The sequence below is a fragment of the Ambystoma mexicanum genome, chromosome 3p (genome assembly GCF_040938575.1).
Source record: "Ambystoma mexicanum isolate Mex_15411 chromosome 3p, UKY_AmexF1_1, whole genome shotgun sequence".
NCBI classification, from domain to species: domain Eukaryota; kingdom Metazoa; phylum Chordata; class Amphibia; order Caudata; family Ambystomatidae; genus Ambystoma; species Ambystoma mexicanum.
Genome location: NC_090925.1, coordinates 336,860,550 through 336,876,584, shown reverse-complemented (window position 1 = coordinate 336,876,584; position 16,035 = coordinate 336,860,550). Strand labels below are relative to the sequence as shown.

General features: G+C 44.7%; 1 protein-coding gene across 4 annotated transcripts in view; it reads left to right on the top strand.

The window, feature by feature from the left end:
• Positions 1–16,035, top strand: part of RAD21L1 (RAD21 cohesin complex component like 1) — a 1,746,850-nt gene that overhangs the window by 1,017,621 nt on the left and 713,194 nt on the right. For all 4 annotated transcript variants that reach the window (XM_069650928.1, XM_069650927.1, XM_069650929.1 and 1 more), the window contains exon 9: positions 1,130–1,359. In XM_069650928.1, coding sequence (XP_069507029.1) covers positions 1,130–1,359 — 230 coding nt within the window. The remainder of the gene's footprint in view (positions 1–1,129; positions 1,360–16,035) is intronic.

Below are 16,035 nucleotides of genomic sequence, written 5' to 3'. Positions count from 1 at the left end.
TGCCCTTTTCTAGGGCCTTCTGTTACTTGCAGTCTCAACACAAAAAGGGGCCACCAAGAGTTCTATCATTCAAACAAAGTTCTTTCTTCTCAAGTTCCTTGCGTTCATATAATGTTGCCACTTGCAACCTTGGGCTCAACACAGTTCGGTTTGCTATCAGCTTCCTCCGACTCACCGGCTGTGTTGAACCTGTTGGCCTTTCTTGCTTCTGGAGTCAAGGATGGTACCACTGTAGCCAGCGTGCCTCCACGCATGTGCTATAAATGTGGAGGCCCCCATGCACGTTGACATCTGTTCCTCCACACGCGAGCTGTGACTCCCAGTCTTATGATTTCCCTTTCGAAGGCTCTGCAGGTCTGAGTTATAAAGGGCAAAGGCAGCTCCCCCCTCGTCGTCCCTCCAGGTCTCGCCGCCTTTCTCCTCTGTTTCAACTGCCGGTCAGATATAGCGGTGTCCTCGTGTGTTTGGCCTTGCTTGTAGTGTGCTCTAATGCTCTGCTTTTTATCCCTGTGGGGAAGGTAAAGGGCTGTCAGGTGTGTGTGATTATCAATTGCCTAACTCTGCCTGACCCTTGTGTTGGGACATGTCGGGTAAACGGCTCTGGTGTTAGTCCATTGTCTGTCTCATGTTTTGTCAGAAAATGGGGGCGTTGAACTTCTAAATATCCTACGGGGTAAAATGGGGAAAAGGTGTTACAACCGTGTAACCGCCTACCTAAGCGCCCTCTTACCTCCGGGTCTGGAGCGCTATATAAATAAAATAAACAAACAAGGAAGGTGTCAGCCCTCGGTGTCCCACTTCCACTCCCCAAAGACCTCCCATGCAGGTGATCCTTCCCCACTGGTCCAGCCCCAGGAACTGGATTCAATAGCAATGGCTCTGTCCTGGCCACCTGGATGACAGATCCCTGGGGACTAGTAAGTGAGACACCTTCAGGTTTCTCACACTATGGCGGTGATTGCCACAATATAAAATCTTTAAAACATAACATATAGAGGACGACATAGTGTGCAATAACCTATTAACCATTTAATTCACATTGCAGCTCTCATTTTAAAGTTATTGTCTTTTCTGTTCATTTGAAATTGAAAGGACTTGTTATTCAGTGTATAACATTTCTTGTGTTTAGCTTCCGTAGAAAAGAAAAAGAGCAAGAGGAAAAGAAAGCTGCTGGTTGATACAGTTAAAGAGCTTAGTAGCAGCACTATGAGAAAACAACTGACAGATTTTCATGACACAGTAACCACTGTGGACATTGCACCCCCCACCAGGAAACTCATGGTCTGGAAGGAGATTGGAGGGGTGGAAAACCTTTTGGCGATGCCCTCACAGAATCTGATTCATTGCAAGCTACAAATGGTAAAATGTTCTCTTGCTGTTGACTGTATGGTTTTACACGAATCATTGTATTGCTTTGTACAAATACAAACAAAATTCCATATTGTAAAGTGGATAAATAATGTGGTTAGCAATCAATTTTGTTAAATATTAGTTGCAATTCAAGAAAATAATTACCCGAAGAGGAGGGGATGAAGAAGGGGTTGGCCCTTTTTGATGTTGATGGAAAGAATTGAGATGTTATAACACCATGGGTCCTTTTCGCCATTTGGAAAACACCCCAATCCTCAATGGGATTCTCCCCATTTGAACGTTTTTATGGGAGAGAACCGAAAGATGTCCTAGATGTCCTAGATGTGTTGCATGAAACCTGGAAGGAAAGCAACTTTTCCACTATCCCAAACTGCCCAGAAACTAAGAGCATATGGTGGCAGTTAGGTCCATAGTGCAAACTAACATGATTAAGACCCAGGAACATCAGAAGCACTATCATGATAGAAAAGCTGTATTCAGATCCTTTTCTATTGGACAAAAGTCCTAGTTCTCCTCCCCTCTTTTCATAACAGAATGCTCTCTAGGTGGCATGGTCCCTTTGAAATAATAGATCAGACATGTCCTTACGATCATCACGTCTCAAACCAGACACAAAAATCAAGACTCGTATTTATCACGTGAATCTTCTCAAGGAATGGAAAGAAAATCCCATTGAAGACACGACCGTGGTATTAACCATCTTATTGTTTCATGAAACCAGCACAAATACTGTAATTCCCTCCAACTTAGCTCGGAATCAAAAGGAGGACCGAATAGACCTCTTAGAACAGTTCCCTGATGTTTTCAGAGTCGAACCTGGGAGATTGAAGGAGATATATCATTACATTTGTATGCCCCCCTACCCCCCGCACCTGCCTCAGGAAAAGTGGTACATCTGAAGCCATATCAGATACCTGAGACTAGAAAAAGAATAATTGAAGAGGAATTACAAAATATATTAAGAGCTGATATTATCTAGCCCTCTCAAAGCCCCTGGTCCTCCCTGATCCGGTTAGTCACCAAGTCAGATCAATCGTGGAGGTTCTGCATCGATTTCAGGAAGGTAAACAAGATCTCACAATTTGATAGCTACCCCATGCTAAAAATTGATGATCTTATTGATCGATTGGGGTCTTCTGTTTTCCTCACCATGATTGATCTGATAAAGGGGTCCTGGCAGATCCAGCGGATAGACCAAAAACAGCCTTCTCTACTCCCATTGGGCTTTTCCAATACAAAGTATTGCCTTTGGCTTGCATTGGGAACCAGCTACCATTCAAAGGCTAATGGATCAAATTCTCCGGCCCTAAGCCTCTTTCTGTGGGGCATACATCGATGACATCATCTTCGAAGGAGCATGTTTACCACCTGTATTTAGTTACCAGGGCAATAAGAAACGCCAGGCTCACAGAAAACCCAACTAAATGCCATTTAGGTAGATCCGCAGTCAAATATCTTGTTTTTTTTGTAGGAAACGGATTGGTTCAACCCCAGATGGAAAAAGTCTGAGTGGTTAAGGAAACCCCGACCCCCAAAACAAAGAAATATCTGAGAGCCTTTTTGGGTTTAGTAGGCCAATACAGATGTTTTATCCTTAATTTCTCATCTATAACAACATCTTGTATTAATAAACTAATAAAATGCTGAGCCCCAGAAAATGAAATGGCACAGCGAAGACCAAATGTGTTTTGATAACCTCAAACACATTTTGTGTAGCAAGCCTGTGTTGAAGGTGGCAGATTTTAACCGGGCATAATCCTACAAACATACGCATCACATATTGGCCCAGGGGCAGTTCTTTCACAGGGTCATGACTATATAGAGCATCCCATCCTCCATTGAAGTAGAAGGTTATTCCCAAGAGAGAAAAATTATGCAGCTCTTGAACTAGAAGCCTTGGCAATTCAGTGGGCCATAACCTACCGCAAATATTATCTGACAGGTAGGAAATTCAAGCTTGTCAGAGACCATTCCCCATTGACATGGATGAGCCTCTGCAAAGACACTAATGCAAGAGACATGCACTGGTTCTTACATTTACAGCCCTGTTGTTTTACTGTCGAGCAAAGGATAGGAATAGGGTAGTGAGGATTTCCTTTCCCTTTTTCCAATAGTTGCTGAGGGAACCAGTGACATTAGGGGAAGGGTATGTGATGAATCCAGTGGAGTCATCACGGATTCCCCGGCGGTGACCTCCTCCAATGTGTCTAGGGGACGGCAGCCGCTACCTACTCTTACCCTGTGGCGGTTATATGAGGGAGGATCACATGGGAGGAGTCAACTGCCCAGGGTACATGGTGTCTTAATTTGTCAAAGAAGCAGTATTCCCTCCTTTTCCATGAGGAAGAACCCCAAATACCTTAGTTCTTAATGGCCTATTGTCATGTTGACCAGGCCCACACCTTTGACTCGAGCACCCACAACTCACATACCACACCTTTTTGTTTCTCATGTGCCTTTATGTGAAATCTCTAAGAAAAATCATGTGAGAGTCCAATAACATTCATGGACTCCAACTCCCATAAACACTCAGATACTGAGACGATGAGGTGGATGAGGAGGGAGTTTGTGCAAAGTGACAGGAGCGCGAAGTGCAACCTGCAGGCTTGTTTTTTTGACAAGTCTTCAATGCACAGGACATTTAAAGCTGGCAACCGCACTGTTTGAGAGAGCAGTGCAGAAGAAGACGTTCATCCCCAGGCTGATGCTAATGGATACAAAGCACACAGGAATGGAGAAGGCTGCAGGAGGAGGAAGGGAGATGCTACTTGTGTGTCAGAAAGGCAGTGGAAACACTAGGAGCCGTGGAGGAGCTCCTTGTTGTTGGGCTGCTTGAGGAAGCAACATTCTCCAGTCCAGGCCAAATGAGGATAGCCGGCGTGTGACCGCAGAGCTGCACAGAACGCTGGATGAACTTCTGCACACTCGGAAATTGGAGAGCAGGTTAAGGAATCACACCGCATAGGCATGAGCAACATCGGAGACGCTGGAAGAAACCAATGAGTCTGCCCAAAGCAGCTGGGTACCCGGGGACTTCCGACAAGCGTGCCAGCAAGTGTTTGAATAGTATAAAGATGAAAATGCAGAAAATAACCAAAGTTTATTTGAATACGGCCAAGGCAAAGTTCCCATTGAACATCCAACAAGAAGAATGTTTGAATGCAATCAAGGCAAAGTACACATTCAACATCCACTAAGAAGTATGTTTGAATGCAGACAAGGCAAAGTACAAAGGCAAACCCCAATCAAGTACAGATGCACGAGATGCCAGTGTGGGGGAAAAGATTGAGCAAATATCACCACAGATTTGTATTCCAACCACCTCACGGTATATGCTATTGTGGTATAGCCATAAAACTGTGAAACAACATAAGTCCTGGCAGGCCAGTACACCAGGCAGCTGAACCTGTATAAAGGCTCCGGGCAGTGGAGTATATCAGGTAATCTGCAAAGGTACCAGAAAATTCTACAGAAAGACTGTTGCAGAACATATTTGTCTAAACAAGAACGTTGTGAGTCCAGGGAAGACAAAAAGGAACTGTTAGAGACATTTTTGCCGTCCTATTAGCTAATCCAGGGGAAGTGAACCACCCTTGGCGAACAATTCGGTTGGAGTTATTATACTTTTGATTTTGAACACTTTTTCCCAACATCAAGTCAAATTGTTATGGTCAGAATAGAATGTTTTTCGACACTAGGAGAGCTTTTCAGTTATTGACATCCTGTCACAGACAGATCCTTAGTTTTAGTTTCAACATAGAGAAATTCCTCTTTATAAATAGGGTTAGAGGAGCCTTTCCGACCCATTTTCATTTAATAAAATGTCTTTGAAAACATGACTACCTTGTGTCCGGCTCTCATTTCTGACCCCTCACAGGATAGACTTGTGTGCTTATGCTCCTCTGTTCTGTTCCCCTCATGTTGTCCCCTACAATTGTTTTTTTTTGTTGAACAGACCCCACCATTTACCTGTCAATTGCTTTAACAGAAGGTTATATAAATATTTCTGGAGCTTGTGAATCTGTTTAGATCACATGCTCTGCATAGTCCGACATCTAGTGGTAGTCGCGTAGTATTACAAGATTTGTTTTTGAAACTCAAACGGACGTCAACAGGGCGCGTTAGTAATACTATCACTAGGGTGACGTGCACTGTACTCGTGGTCCTTCATGCGACGAGGTTGCTCAGATTGTTTTTTTCTGCCTTAGAAGTCGTTTGCAAATGCAGAGTTCTCTTCCAGGCTGATGCCTTTAGTTAGTTCAAAGTTTACTAGCAGACTCTTCTTTCTTTCCTTATTGTTCGCGTAGGTCGCACGGCCAACAGACTGCTCGATGGCTATTAACGACCGGAGGCAGCCTACACGGGCCTCTTCGGGGTTCGGCCCTTACACTAGGGAGAGAGCGGGGAGGTTCTTCATACTGATCTCTTTAGAGACCGTATATTTTCCTCGCCAATCTGCCCTTGTAATAATTAATGGACAAAACTCCCTTAACATTTTGGCCAACCTGCCACCGAAAATTCCTGTGGAAGGACACACACCAAGTGTGCAATTACTGTCTCCCGAGAAATCACCCGGAAAACTCTGAAGGATCGGCGCACCAAACACTGGGCCGCTCATGAGATGCAGACCGAGGCCTCCATCGACATAAATGAAGACTCCAGCGAGGCAGCATCAGGGTATTTAGTGACGGTGAAGGCAAGGGGGGGCTTCATTGGAACCCCATGTGCGGGCCCCCGACTCCAATAAACAGGCTGGCGGCTCTGTGATGGAGAAGACACCCCGGCGACCAAAACACATGTAAACCCAAGAAAGACTTTCGACAACAGCATCGACCATCGAAGCCCATGCGTGTCCAAGGAGATAGCCTCAAATTCATCCCTCTCCTCTGTGCCATCGACTATGCTTTCGCCTCACGACAGGCTTCCGAAACTGGACCCCAAGGGTTCGAACACTGCACACAAAATAGTCCTCCTTTCGTCCCCAAAGCAGATGCTGAAGATGCAGGAGCTAATCAAGAAACATGTCAGTGTCAACCTACGTAAGGCTAGGTCACTGAAAAAAAATCAAACATTTCGACGCCTTTGGCCTGCAAGAGCATACAGGCTGTAGATCTACGACCCCCCACCCCACCTCTGTAGACACTCTCTCAGGGGCTATGCACCACAAAAACCAAACTCCCTCCCGGTCTACCCCTATCATGTCAGGCTTCCCACCTTCGTGTGGTTATACTCCCGAAACAGTTTAGTATGATTTTAAGGAGGATTTCAAGTTTTGTGGACTTTATGGGCAAACGCACCGATCAACTATCATCCCTTAGGGATGCCTCAAAGCCAGGGGCTACAGCACAACAGCCGCCTGCCAAAAAGCCTCATCTTGAGCCACAGCCTGCTTGAGGCACCCCGGCCTCGACCTACCAAGAGACCATCCCTCAGGATCACAGGTCTCAAGGCGACCTTTATAGTCGGGACTCATTCTATGATGACGATATTGACGTAATCCAGTCTCCAGACCATCAACCCCAGAATAGAAAAACTGTTCAGGCCGGCGCCCACTGACCCACTGTATATTAGTGGTTAGGTCAAGCCGGATTCATTAGTGGTCACCACTACTACCGCGAAGAGGGCAGGGACTCCCCTGGCGTCTGCCAAGGCGCCACCAGACAAGGAAAGCAAAACAATCTATACCTTCGGGAGGAAAGTCGCCTCTTCAGCGGCATACAAGACCAGAATCGACAACAACACTATGCTTCTTGCTAGTTACAGCTGCCACAAATGGGATGACTTGGAACCCCAAATCGAAGCTGTCCCGGGACCCCTAAAGTCTCAATTGTTAAAAACTATTGCAGAGGGCAAGCACATGTCAAACTGCATCTTAAAAAATAACCTTGATGCAGCAGATAATGCGGGACGCATCATAGCAGAGGGCATGATTATAAAGCGCCATGCTTGCCTCAGACAATCGGGGTTTAAGTTAGAAGCTCAGGCCACTCTCCTAAACATGCCGGTGGAGCCCGATGTACTGTTCCGGAAGGCCATTGAGGACGCCCTTAAGAGTGCTAAGGAGGAATACAACATTCTCAAATCCCTTGGCCAGTTAACAAACAAGCCCTGTGTTCAAAGGGGCTCCCCAAACTCTGGATGATTTTGGGGTCAGGATGCTTAACGTTCCTCTGGCTATGCTCGGGGCGGACAATCCTCATTGTGGGGCCCATCCCAAGGACAAACTTCCTCATCCAGTTTTCAAAGAGGAAGTAAAATGGGTAGAGGAAGAGGCAGCACCTCACCTGGCAGAGGCTTCACCCCTCCCAACAATGACGCTCCGCTACAGGTCCCCTCCCATGCCACTCCAGCAGGAGGCCGAATTTCACACTCCTCGCACGCATGGGAGGGGATCACGTCGGAAAAGTGGGTGTTGTCCACCGTGGCGGGCAGGTATTGTATCGGGCTGTTAGAGAAACCACCCTACCGGCCGCCAAGACAAAGGAAAATATCAGAAGAAAAACCCATATTGTTGGAAGAAGTAAAGGCACTGCTGGACAAGGACGCCATAGAGATCATCCCAGCAAATCAGGTAAACCAGGGTTAATTATTCAACATACGTCCTTGTGCCAAAGAAAGGCCTTTCCATGCACCCAGTTATAGATCTGCGCCCTCCGAACAAATGTCAAAACCCAAATGTTTCACATTACGACGCTCCAAGAAGTAATCCCACTCCTAAAACGGGAGGACTACATGGCAACATTGGATATAAAAGATGCATACTTTCATGTTTCAATGCTCCCTGCGCACAGAAAATATATGCGTTTTCAGATAGCGGGAGTTCACTATCAGTTCAAGGTAGTTCCCTTCTGCATCACCTCAGCACCAAGAGTATTCACAAAGGTACTTGCAGTAGTGGCAGTCCACCTGCGCAGATAGTCCATCCTAGTATTCCCTTATCTGGACGACTGGCTAATTACCAGGAAATCTCCACAAATTTGCAAACAAATTCAATCTTTGCTTCTCCATCAATGAAAAGAAATCAAGCCTAGTCACCAGTCAAAGAAAACAATTTCTAGGGGCTATTCTAAAAACAAAGGAGGAGCTGGCTTTCCCCTCAAAAGAGAGCATACAAAACATGATGTTGCAAGTACCTCACTATAAGGTTGCTCGCTAGATAACTGTACACAAAGCAATGCGCTTGCTCGGGATGATGACCTCATGAATTCACTTGGTTTCACACGCACGCCTGCGCATGCACCTAATGCAGGAATGGTTAGCAAAACAGTGGTCTCAGGCAAGCGGTCAGTGGTGCGATCTAGTGGTTGTTTTGCTTACCTCGCTGGTGGTCCAGGAACAACCTGCTAAGAGGAAAACCCTTCCGCGTTCCACCATCACAAGCGATCCTAACTACAGATGCCTCTCTCGCCGGATGGGGGGCTCACTTCCTCCACCACACAGCCCACAGCCAGTTGACACATGCTACTTCCCAAAGACATATCAACTTCCTAGAACTCTCGCAGTCCTCAAGGCTCTTCAGGCCTTTCAGCAACATCTTATGGGTCAAACAGTGCAGGTCCTCACAGACAGCACCACTGCTATGTTCTACCTGAACAAGCAAGGAGGCACACACTCTCATAGTCTGTCCAGGCTATCCCACAAAATATGGAAGTTTACGCTCAGGTGGAACATGTTCCTAACCTCCCAACAAGTTCCAGGGGACCTCAATTCTCTGGCAGACACTCTAAGCAGATACCCTCTACCAGAAGAACATGAGTGGCAACTCGATAGAGATATCCTAGACAGCATATTCTCACAATGGGGTCAACCCTCATTAGACTTGTTCGCCACAAGCCTAAACGCACAATGCACAGACTTTGCGTCCAGGTTTCCCCAACCAGCGTTCAAGGGGAACTCCCTGTGGATAAACTGGTCAGGAAAATTTGCTTACGCTTTTCCCGAGACACCACTACTGAGCAAAATAATGCACAAGATACATCAGGACAAGTAACTCTAATCCTGGTTGCTCCTATGTGGGTGAGACAACCTTGGTTTCCACATCTGCTCAGATTGCCGATGTGCGACCCAATCAAGCTCCTGTGCCCGTACAACATGCTAACGCAACACAAGGGAACATCCCTCCACTCACGCCTTCAATTTATGAACTTGGCAGCCTGGCTCCTGAAGTCATAGAATTTGGCCACTTTAATCTTCGACAAAGGTGTATGGCTATCATAAAAGAAGTATGAAAACCCAACACCAGGCACTGCTATTTCAATAGTGGATGTGATTTGTGATCTGGTGCACTTCACAAACACTAAACCCAGCAGAATGTTCCCCAGCCAACATTTTACATTACATGCTTTGCCTACTAGACTCCGGCCTGGTATTGAACTCCATCAAAGTGCATCTGGTTTCCTTGTCAGCTTACACCACTTCACAAAACAAGGTGTCCTGGTGGAAAGTTCCTGTCATTAAGGTATTCATGGAAGGGGTAAAGACGCTATACCCCCCAATTTCCAACCCTCCACCGGGTTGGGATCTTAATGTGCTCTCCAAGGCCATGGGGCCACCCTTTTAGCCTATACACAAGGCCAGCCTAAAACATCTGACTTACAAGACTACATTCCTAGTAGCTATTACCTCTATAAGACGAGTCAGTGGGGTACAGGCTTTGTCCATACAGGACCCTTTCTTCATGAAACACAAGGACAAGGTTGTCCTTAGAACGCATAAATTCATTTCAAAGTTCCATGTTAATCAATCCATAGTACTTCCTACCTTCTTTCAAGATCCATAAAACTCAGCAGAAAGAAGCCTACAAACACTTGATGTACGGAGGGCGGGCTTGTACTATGTGAACAAAACTAAACCTCTAAGGAAAACATACCAACTCTTTGTTTCTATAGCACCTGGAAGGGAGGGTGATCACGTATCAAAGAACGCCATCTCTAGTTGGATAGTCAAATGCATACAACTCTGTTATTCCCTATCCAAGAAAGTCTTACCTTTCACCCCCAGGGATCACTCTACCAGGGGTACAGGAGCTACCTTAGCTTTAATTGCAAACATCCCCCTAGACGCTATTTGCAAAGCTGTTACATGGAGTTCCATCCATACGTTAGCACAGCATTATTTCATTAACACACACTATAAAGCAGATTCACTGGTGGGATAAGCGATCCTAAAACATCTCTTTGCCACTGTACCTTTTAACTTCCCACCTCCTTCTGCAAATACTGCTTGCTAATCTATGCAGAACATGTGATTAAGCTGATCCACAAGCTCCAGAAGGGATATGTTACTCACCGTTAATCATATTTCAGGTGCTTGTTTCTGCTTAGATTCACATGCGCCCATCCTTCCTCCTCTACTGGAGTAGAAGGCACATAGATGTTTTTTCTGGGTTATCACTGTTTCTGCTTTATCACATCTGTACTCTCTACACGTCATGCAACCTCATGTCAGAAACAAACAATCTGAGGCACCTCGACACGTGAAGGGCCATGGGTACAGAACACGTCGCACTAAGGATAGTATTGCTAACACGCCCTGTCGACGTCCGTTTTTGAGTTTCGAAAACAAATCTTGTAATACTCTGACTACCACTAGATTTCGGTCTATGCAGAGCATGTGAATCTAAGCAGATACCAGCACCACAAATACGATTATGGTGAGTAATGTATCCATAAATATTCTGTGAAAAAACCTTAGTTAAGAGAGAGGTGATCAGATTTAATACTACAAAACCACAGAAATTCAGCAATCACATTTCAAACAAGTCTACCTTAACCATGCATCGCCTTTTGTGCAGCGTATGACCACAATGACAGATTCATCTGAGACACAAATCTCCTTAACTCTCCCTAACTAAAGTTTTTTCACTAAATGTCAAGGGTTTTGTTATAACAGTGTCTTCTGGGCACACTAGCCATGGCCTTCAGCTGTGACCACTGTACATGTTGCACCAATAGGTTTCTTTGGGCCCACTAGTCATGACCATCTGTTAAGGATTCTAATTGGGCGACACACACCAGACCAGGACTCTTGATACTGGCCTAGGCTGCAGCGCACAATGAAAACACTTTTACTTTATTTTACTAAGGATTCAAATTGAGATGGCACCCAACCCATCTCACACCCCCTTTTACAAATACCCCAGGCCACAATGGACCATGAACCAGGCCGGTGGGTGGTAATACAACATTTATTTTGAAAATCCAAATGAAATCACACACATTTAATATTGGGCAGCAATCACCAATGGGGTGATAATTACACCGTAGAATGATGGAATACACTTAGTTTGACCTCCTAATATAACATACACAAAGCACACATGAATAGGAGCAATATTACTTTTCAGGTAGATAGCACCCCAGTTAAAATTTCCCCCTGCAATACTCCCTCAAACCCCTACTAACTGGATTTTGAGTAGATGGAAAGGAGCAGCAAGGAGTCGGGTATACTAGGCAGCAAACAGAATACAAATCCGACCTTCCCGAAATGGGAGGCAAAATCGAATAAAAAAACCTTTGAAATTGCACAAAATTGCACTCGGAATTAGTCAATATTTGTTTTACATGTGTGGATGAACGAATGAGGCAAATATGAGTATAGCACTATCACAGATCTAAGAATACTAGCAGACTACAAGCAATGTCCTAATAAAGGGCATAGAATTCCGAAAATCAACTTGAACGTGAAAAACACAGTGCAGCCAAATCACACGCATAGAAATTGCATTTGCTAATTTACACGGGTTTAAATGTCAAAACAGTTTGAAAAACGGGTGAAATAGACAAAATCTTAATGCGGTTTTTATGCTGAGGGACAGGTGCACATCACAGTGATAGTATGAAAGTGAACGAGTGACTCTAAATACTGACAGGATGAGATTCTCAAGGGGAAAGGAAATTCGGTTTTAAAAATAACAGCAGATGACAGAGAAAATCGGTTTGGAAAGGACAAGTTTCACTTAAACTAGATTTTAGTGGCTAGAAAAGAGAAATGCCACCCGTGAATAGAAAGGGTTAAGCTGCAGTTTTAACCCCTTCACGCTGTGTGCCTCTTTTTAGGGAGAATTTGTTTATTTAATCAAATTAGTACGAAGTACTTACACAAGGACAGAAATGAGTGGAAGAATGGCGCTAAAACTTAGAAATCAATGAACAGGATACACAGATGGTTCTGATAGTTTTAAGGGCAGTTATGGGTTTTCTATGCGATTAGACCTAGTACAATGTAACAGAGCAAGGGATGCAGTTTGTGGTTGTTGGGGAAGGGAAATACAACAAGCACTTGAATGGGGTAGTTTGGGCAGCGGACTGGGTTTCTGGACAGCAAGGCAATATCTGGTCACTGCTTACAGCGGTGAACTCTCCTAGTAGAAAACAGCTGGGCAGAGGTCTGGTAACGGCACAGCGGCACCTCAGCTGGATAGAGCGGGTGCAGGGCAAGCAGGTAGTACTGGATTATCCAATGAGAATTCAGACACCTCTCCTCTTTCTCCCTGAGTTATTGGGAATTTTAGTGGGGTTTTTCGGGATCAATGGTCCTGCCTAGATAGGGTCAGCTATGCTCTGGCCTGGCAGTGGAATCTGGAATCTTGCAGGATGAATATGGAATGTCTGGTGAAGGAGCTGGAAAATTCAGAAGCGTGTCCTTTGTCTCTGTGAGCTTCTACCTTTTATAAGGCGGATGACATCACAGGATTATACTATGGGGGCAGGCTTTAGCTCGATAGGTCAGCCTATGTATGTCGCCTCCTCCCTAGAAGCAGAATGGGCTGAAGGAGGGGACTCAATTTTAAGGGGTGTGTTTTTATGAGGCACAGAGCCATCCAACAGTCACTTTTGCCAAAATCAGTTATGACATAAATTGCAAATTATTTACAGTTATGGCACTTTTGAAAATCACATAGGTGAATGACATATTTCACACAGAACATGGCATTCCAACTCCCAAGTTTATAGAGTATCATTTAGCCCTTCTAATAATCTTTCGCAATTTTTGGTGGGAAATATTTAACTTAAAATTTTACAATTTTATATATGTGCACCTATTATCACAGTGCATGTTTGCATTAAATTTCAAAGTTATACCATGTACACTTTTCCCATAAATTACATTCTTCTGCCATTTGCGTCCCATACATGCGAGGGAAAGCCACAATATCTTGTTTTAATGCCACAAAAATAACATTTAAACTGTTAAACTTTTGCATTCCTGCGTTTTCCGGTTGCAGAAATAAGTCTTAAAGTTTATTAAATAAGAACAGTCTTTTGCCCCAAATGGGCCAGCATTGTCTTCCAAATAAGGGATTTTTTTTCAACCCACAGCCAACTGTCAGGCACTAGCCCTGTGTTGCCATGGATTTGTCTTTGAAGCTCCTCAGTTTGAGTGGAAGGGAGGTACTGCTAAAAAGTCACACCTATGTGTCCCAGAATACCATTGTACCCAGCTGGAGCACTGCCACAGAGTCTGACGAGGGTGCGAAATCCACCACCCTTGCCTATTCATATGCCCTATATGCTGGTACACTTGGGGGGAGGTAGATCCTGTACTCAGTCCTTTGAAGCCAGGGCTTAAAAAACCTGTCCTGCTGGTTTCACAGTAATTCTTTTTTCTTCTTGTTCTTCTTTCCTGAACCAGAAAGCAAGACTGTTGGAATGAAATATCCTATATATGTTTTAAAACAAACCCCCATCACATTTCTATGCAAGGACAGGGCCTTAATGCAACATTTCAGTTTCAAACAGATATATTCTTGTTTGTAAAAAGCACAATTTTACACGTGGTTAATTTTCCTTGAATGTCACTTTACAAAATGTGGTTTTCTCTTGCATCTGTGTTTTGAGCATTTCCATGGCCATAGTCAATTTCTACTACACAGGAATCTGTTCAACGCAAGGGTTCAATGAAACTGACATGAGCAAAGAGAGAGAGAGAGCTTCTTATGAAGGGCTTATCTGTGTCATTTTGTTGCAAAAAGGAAAGCGTTTTGTGTACAGCTTGAAGTGATGTTCTTTGTTATTTCACAGATCTTGCTTGACACAGCCTGTGATTCAATGAGAAATGCCCCCTTTTTGCTGGATCACAGCCTGACTATGGAGGGACCTAGCTGGGTCTCACTGGACCAGAAATGTGTGCTGTTGAACAGATGAAAAAGAGCACCAGGGCACAGTCATTTTAATGTAAAATATTTCCTTTTTCAATGGAAAATTAAGAGCTAGCAGGATAGCCACGCTGCTTTTCAGTTCTTTTCTTTGGTGCACATAAGGAAAGCACTGGCAGCCTTTCTCTGGGTGTTCCATGTTCCATCTCGTCCCATATGTGCTTGGCGAAGATAACGCAGCCATTATTTTGGTTACTGAAAAACATAGTTTTGTGCAATGCAATGGTGCTCAACAGAGCCTATAGGTGACAAAAGCATAGAGCATAATTGTTGGGTCGTGTGTGATGTTGCTGCTAAATTCTATTTAGGCATTGACATTCTCAATCGGTTTGCAATTAATTTTGACCTTATAAATTACAAGGCCTGGTCCTGACTAGGGGGCAATCCCATGGGCTTTGATAATTCTGAAAAAGCATTTCGGTCAGCCCAATTGCTGCCGTATGCAGTTGAAGTTCAAATTGCAGAGGAGGTCACCATCCCAGGACGGACCCGACAATTCCCACTTGATTCAAAATTAAAGAGGACAGAAACTGCAAAATTCTGACGCCTATGCACATCTCAATGCCCATCTCCAACAGCAGGGATTGGGGTTGAACTCAACACCATTAGTCAACATAGAACACAACACCATTCCAATATTGATGGATAACAGCGACCCTAGGAGTATCACTCTGGGCCGCAGGCACCACTATTGGAATGGCGATTGATGACTGACATTTTTCCATGTATCTAGGAAACAAACTGATAGGACTAATTCCCTAGGACTGCTTTGACAATGACAGTGACGTATCACGGGACAGGATCTTCACGTGGCAAGGGGGGGAATTTCCTGGTGTACTCTTCCTGCCCTTACGGGGAGGAAGAGGTGACCTGTGACATCAGGCAGGGTGAGGTGATATTCCAGGTCCACAATGACTGCCTCTCCTACCTGAAACCCTCTGTCCATGTCAATACTCAAACCAGATACCTCTCCACCCAGCTGGAGGAGGCCGCTGAGATAGCGAAACCCGAAGTCTTTCCAGGCTTCATGCAAATGGTTGAAGAGCAGGACAACCTCACTGATGTCTGTGCTGTGAGACTGAGGAGCAAAAGCAAAAGTTGAAACATGTTTTCTTAGAGTTCCAAGATATCTTTGCTGTGGACTCGTACAACTGCGGTCGCATTGAGATACATACCACCACAATTCCCACGGATCCCTGGAATGACTCCTGTATTTGTGAAGCAATATCGTTTGCCTCTCGCATCTATGGAGTCCCTGACAGAAATGATCAAAAACGTTGAGTCCCATGGGATAATTCATCCAGTCCACAGAACCTTTAATAATCCGGTGCTGGGAATTTTAAAACCAAATGGCCAATGGAGACTTTGTGCAGACCTTAAGGAGCTGAACAAACAGGTCCACATGTCCCGATGGCCTCTCCCCTACATTGACCAAGGGCTGGCTGAGATCCAGGGGTCAAAGTTATACACTGCTATTGACCTGACAAATGGATACTAGACCGTGCCCG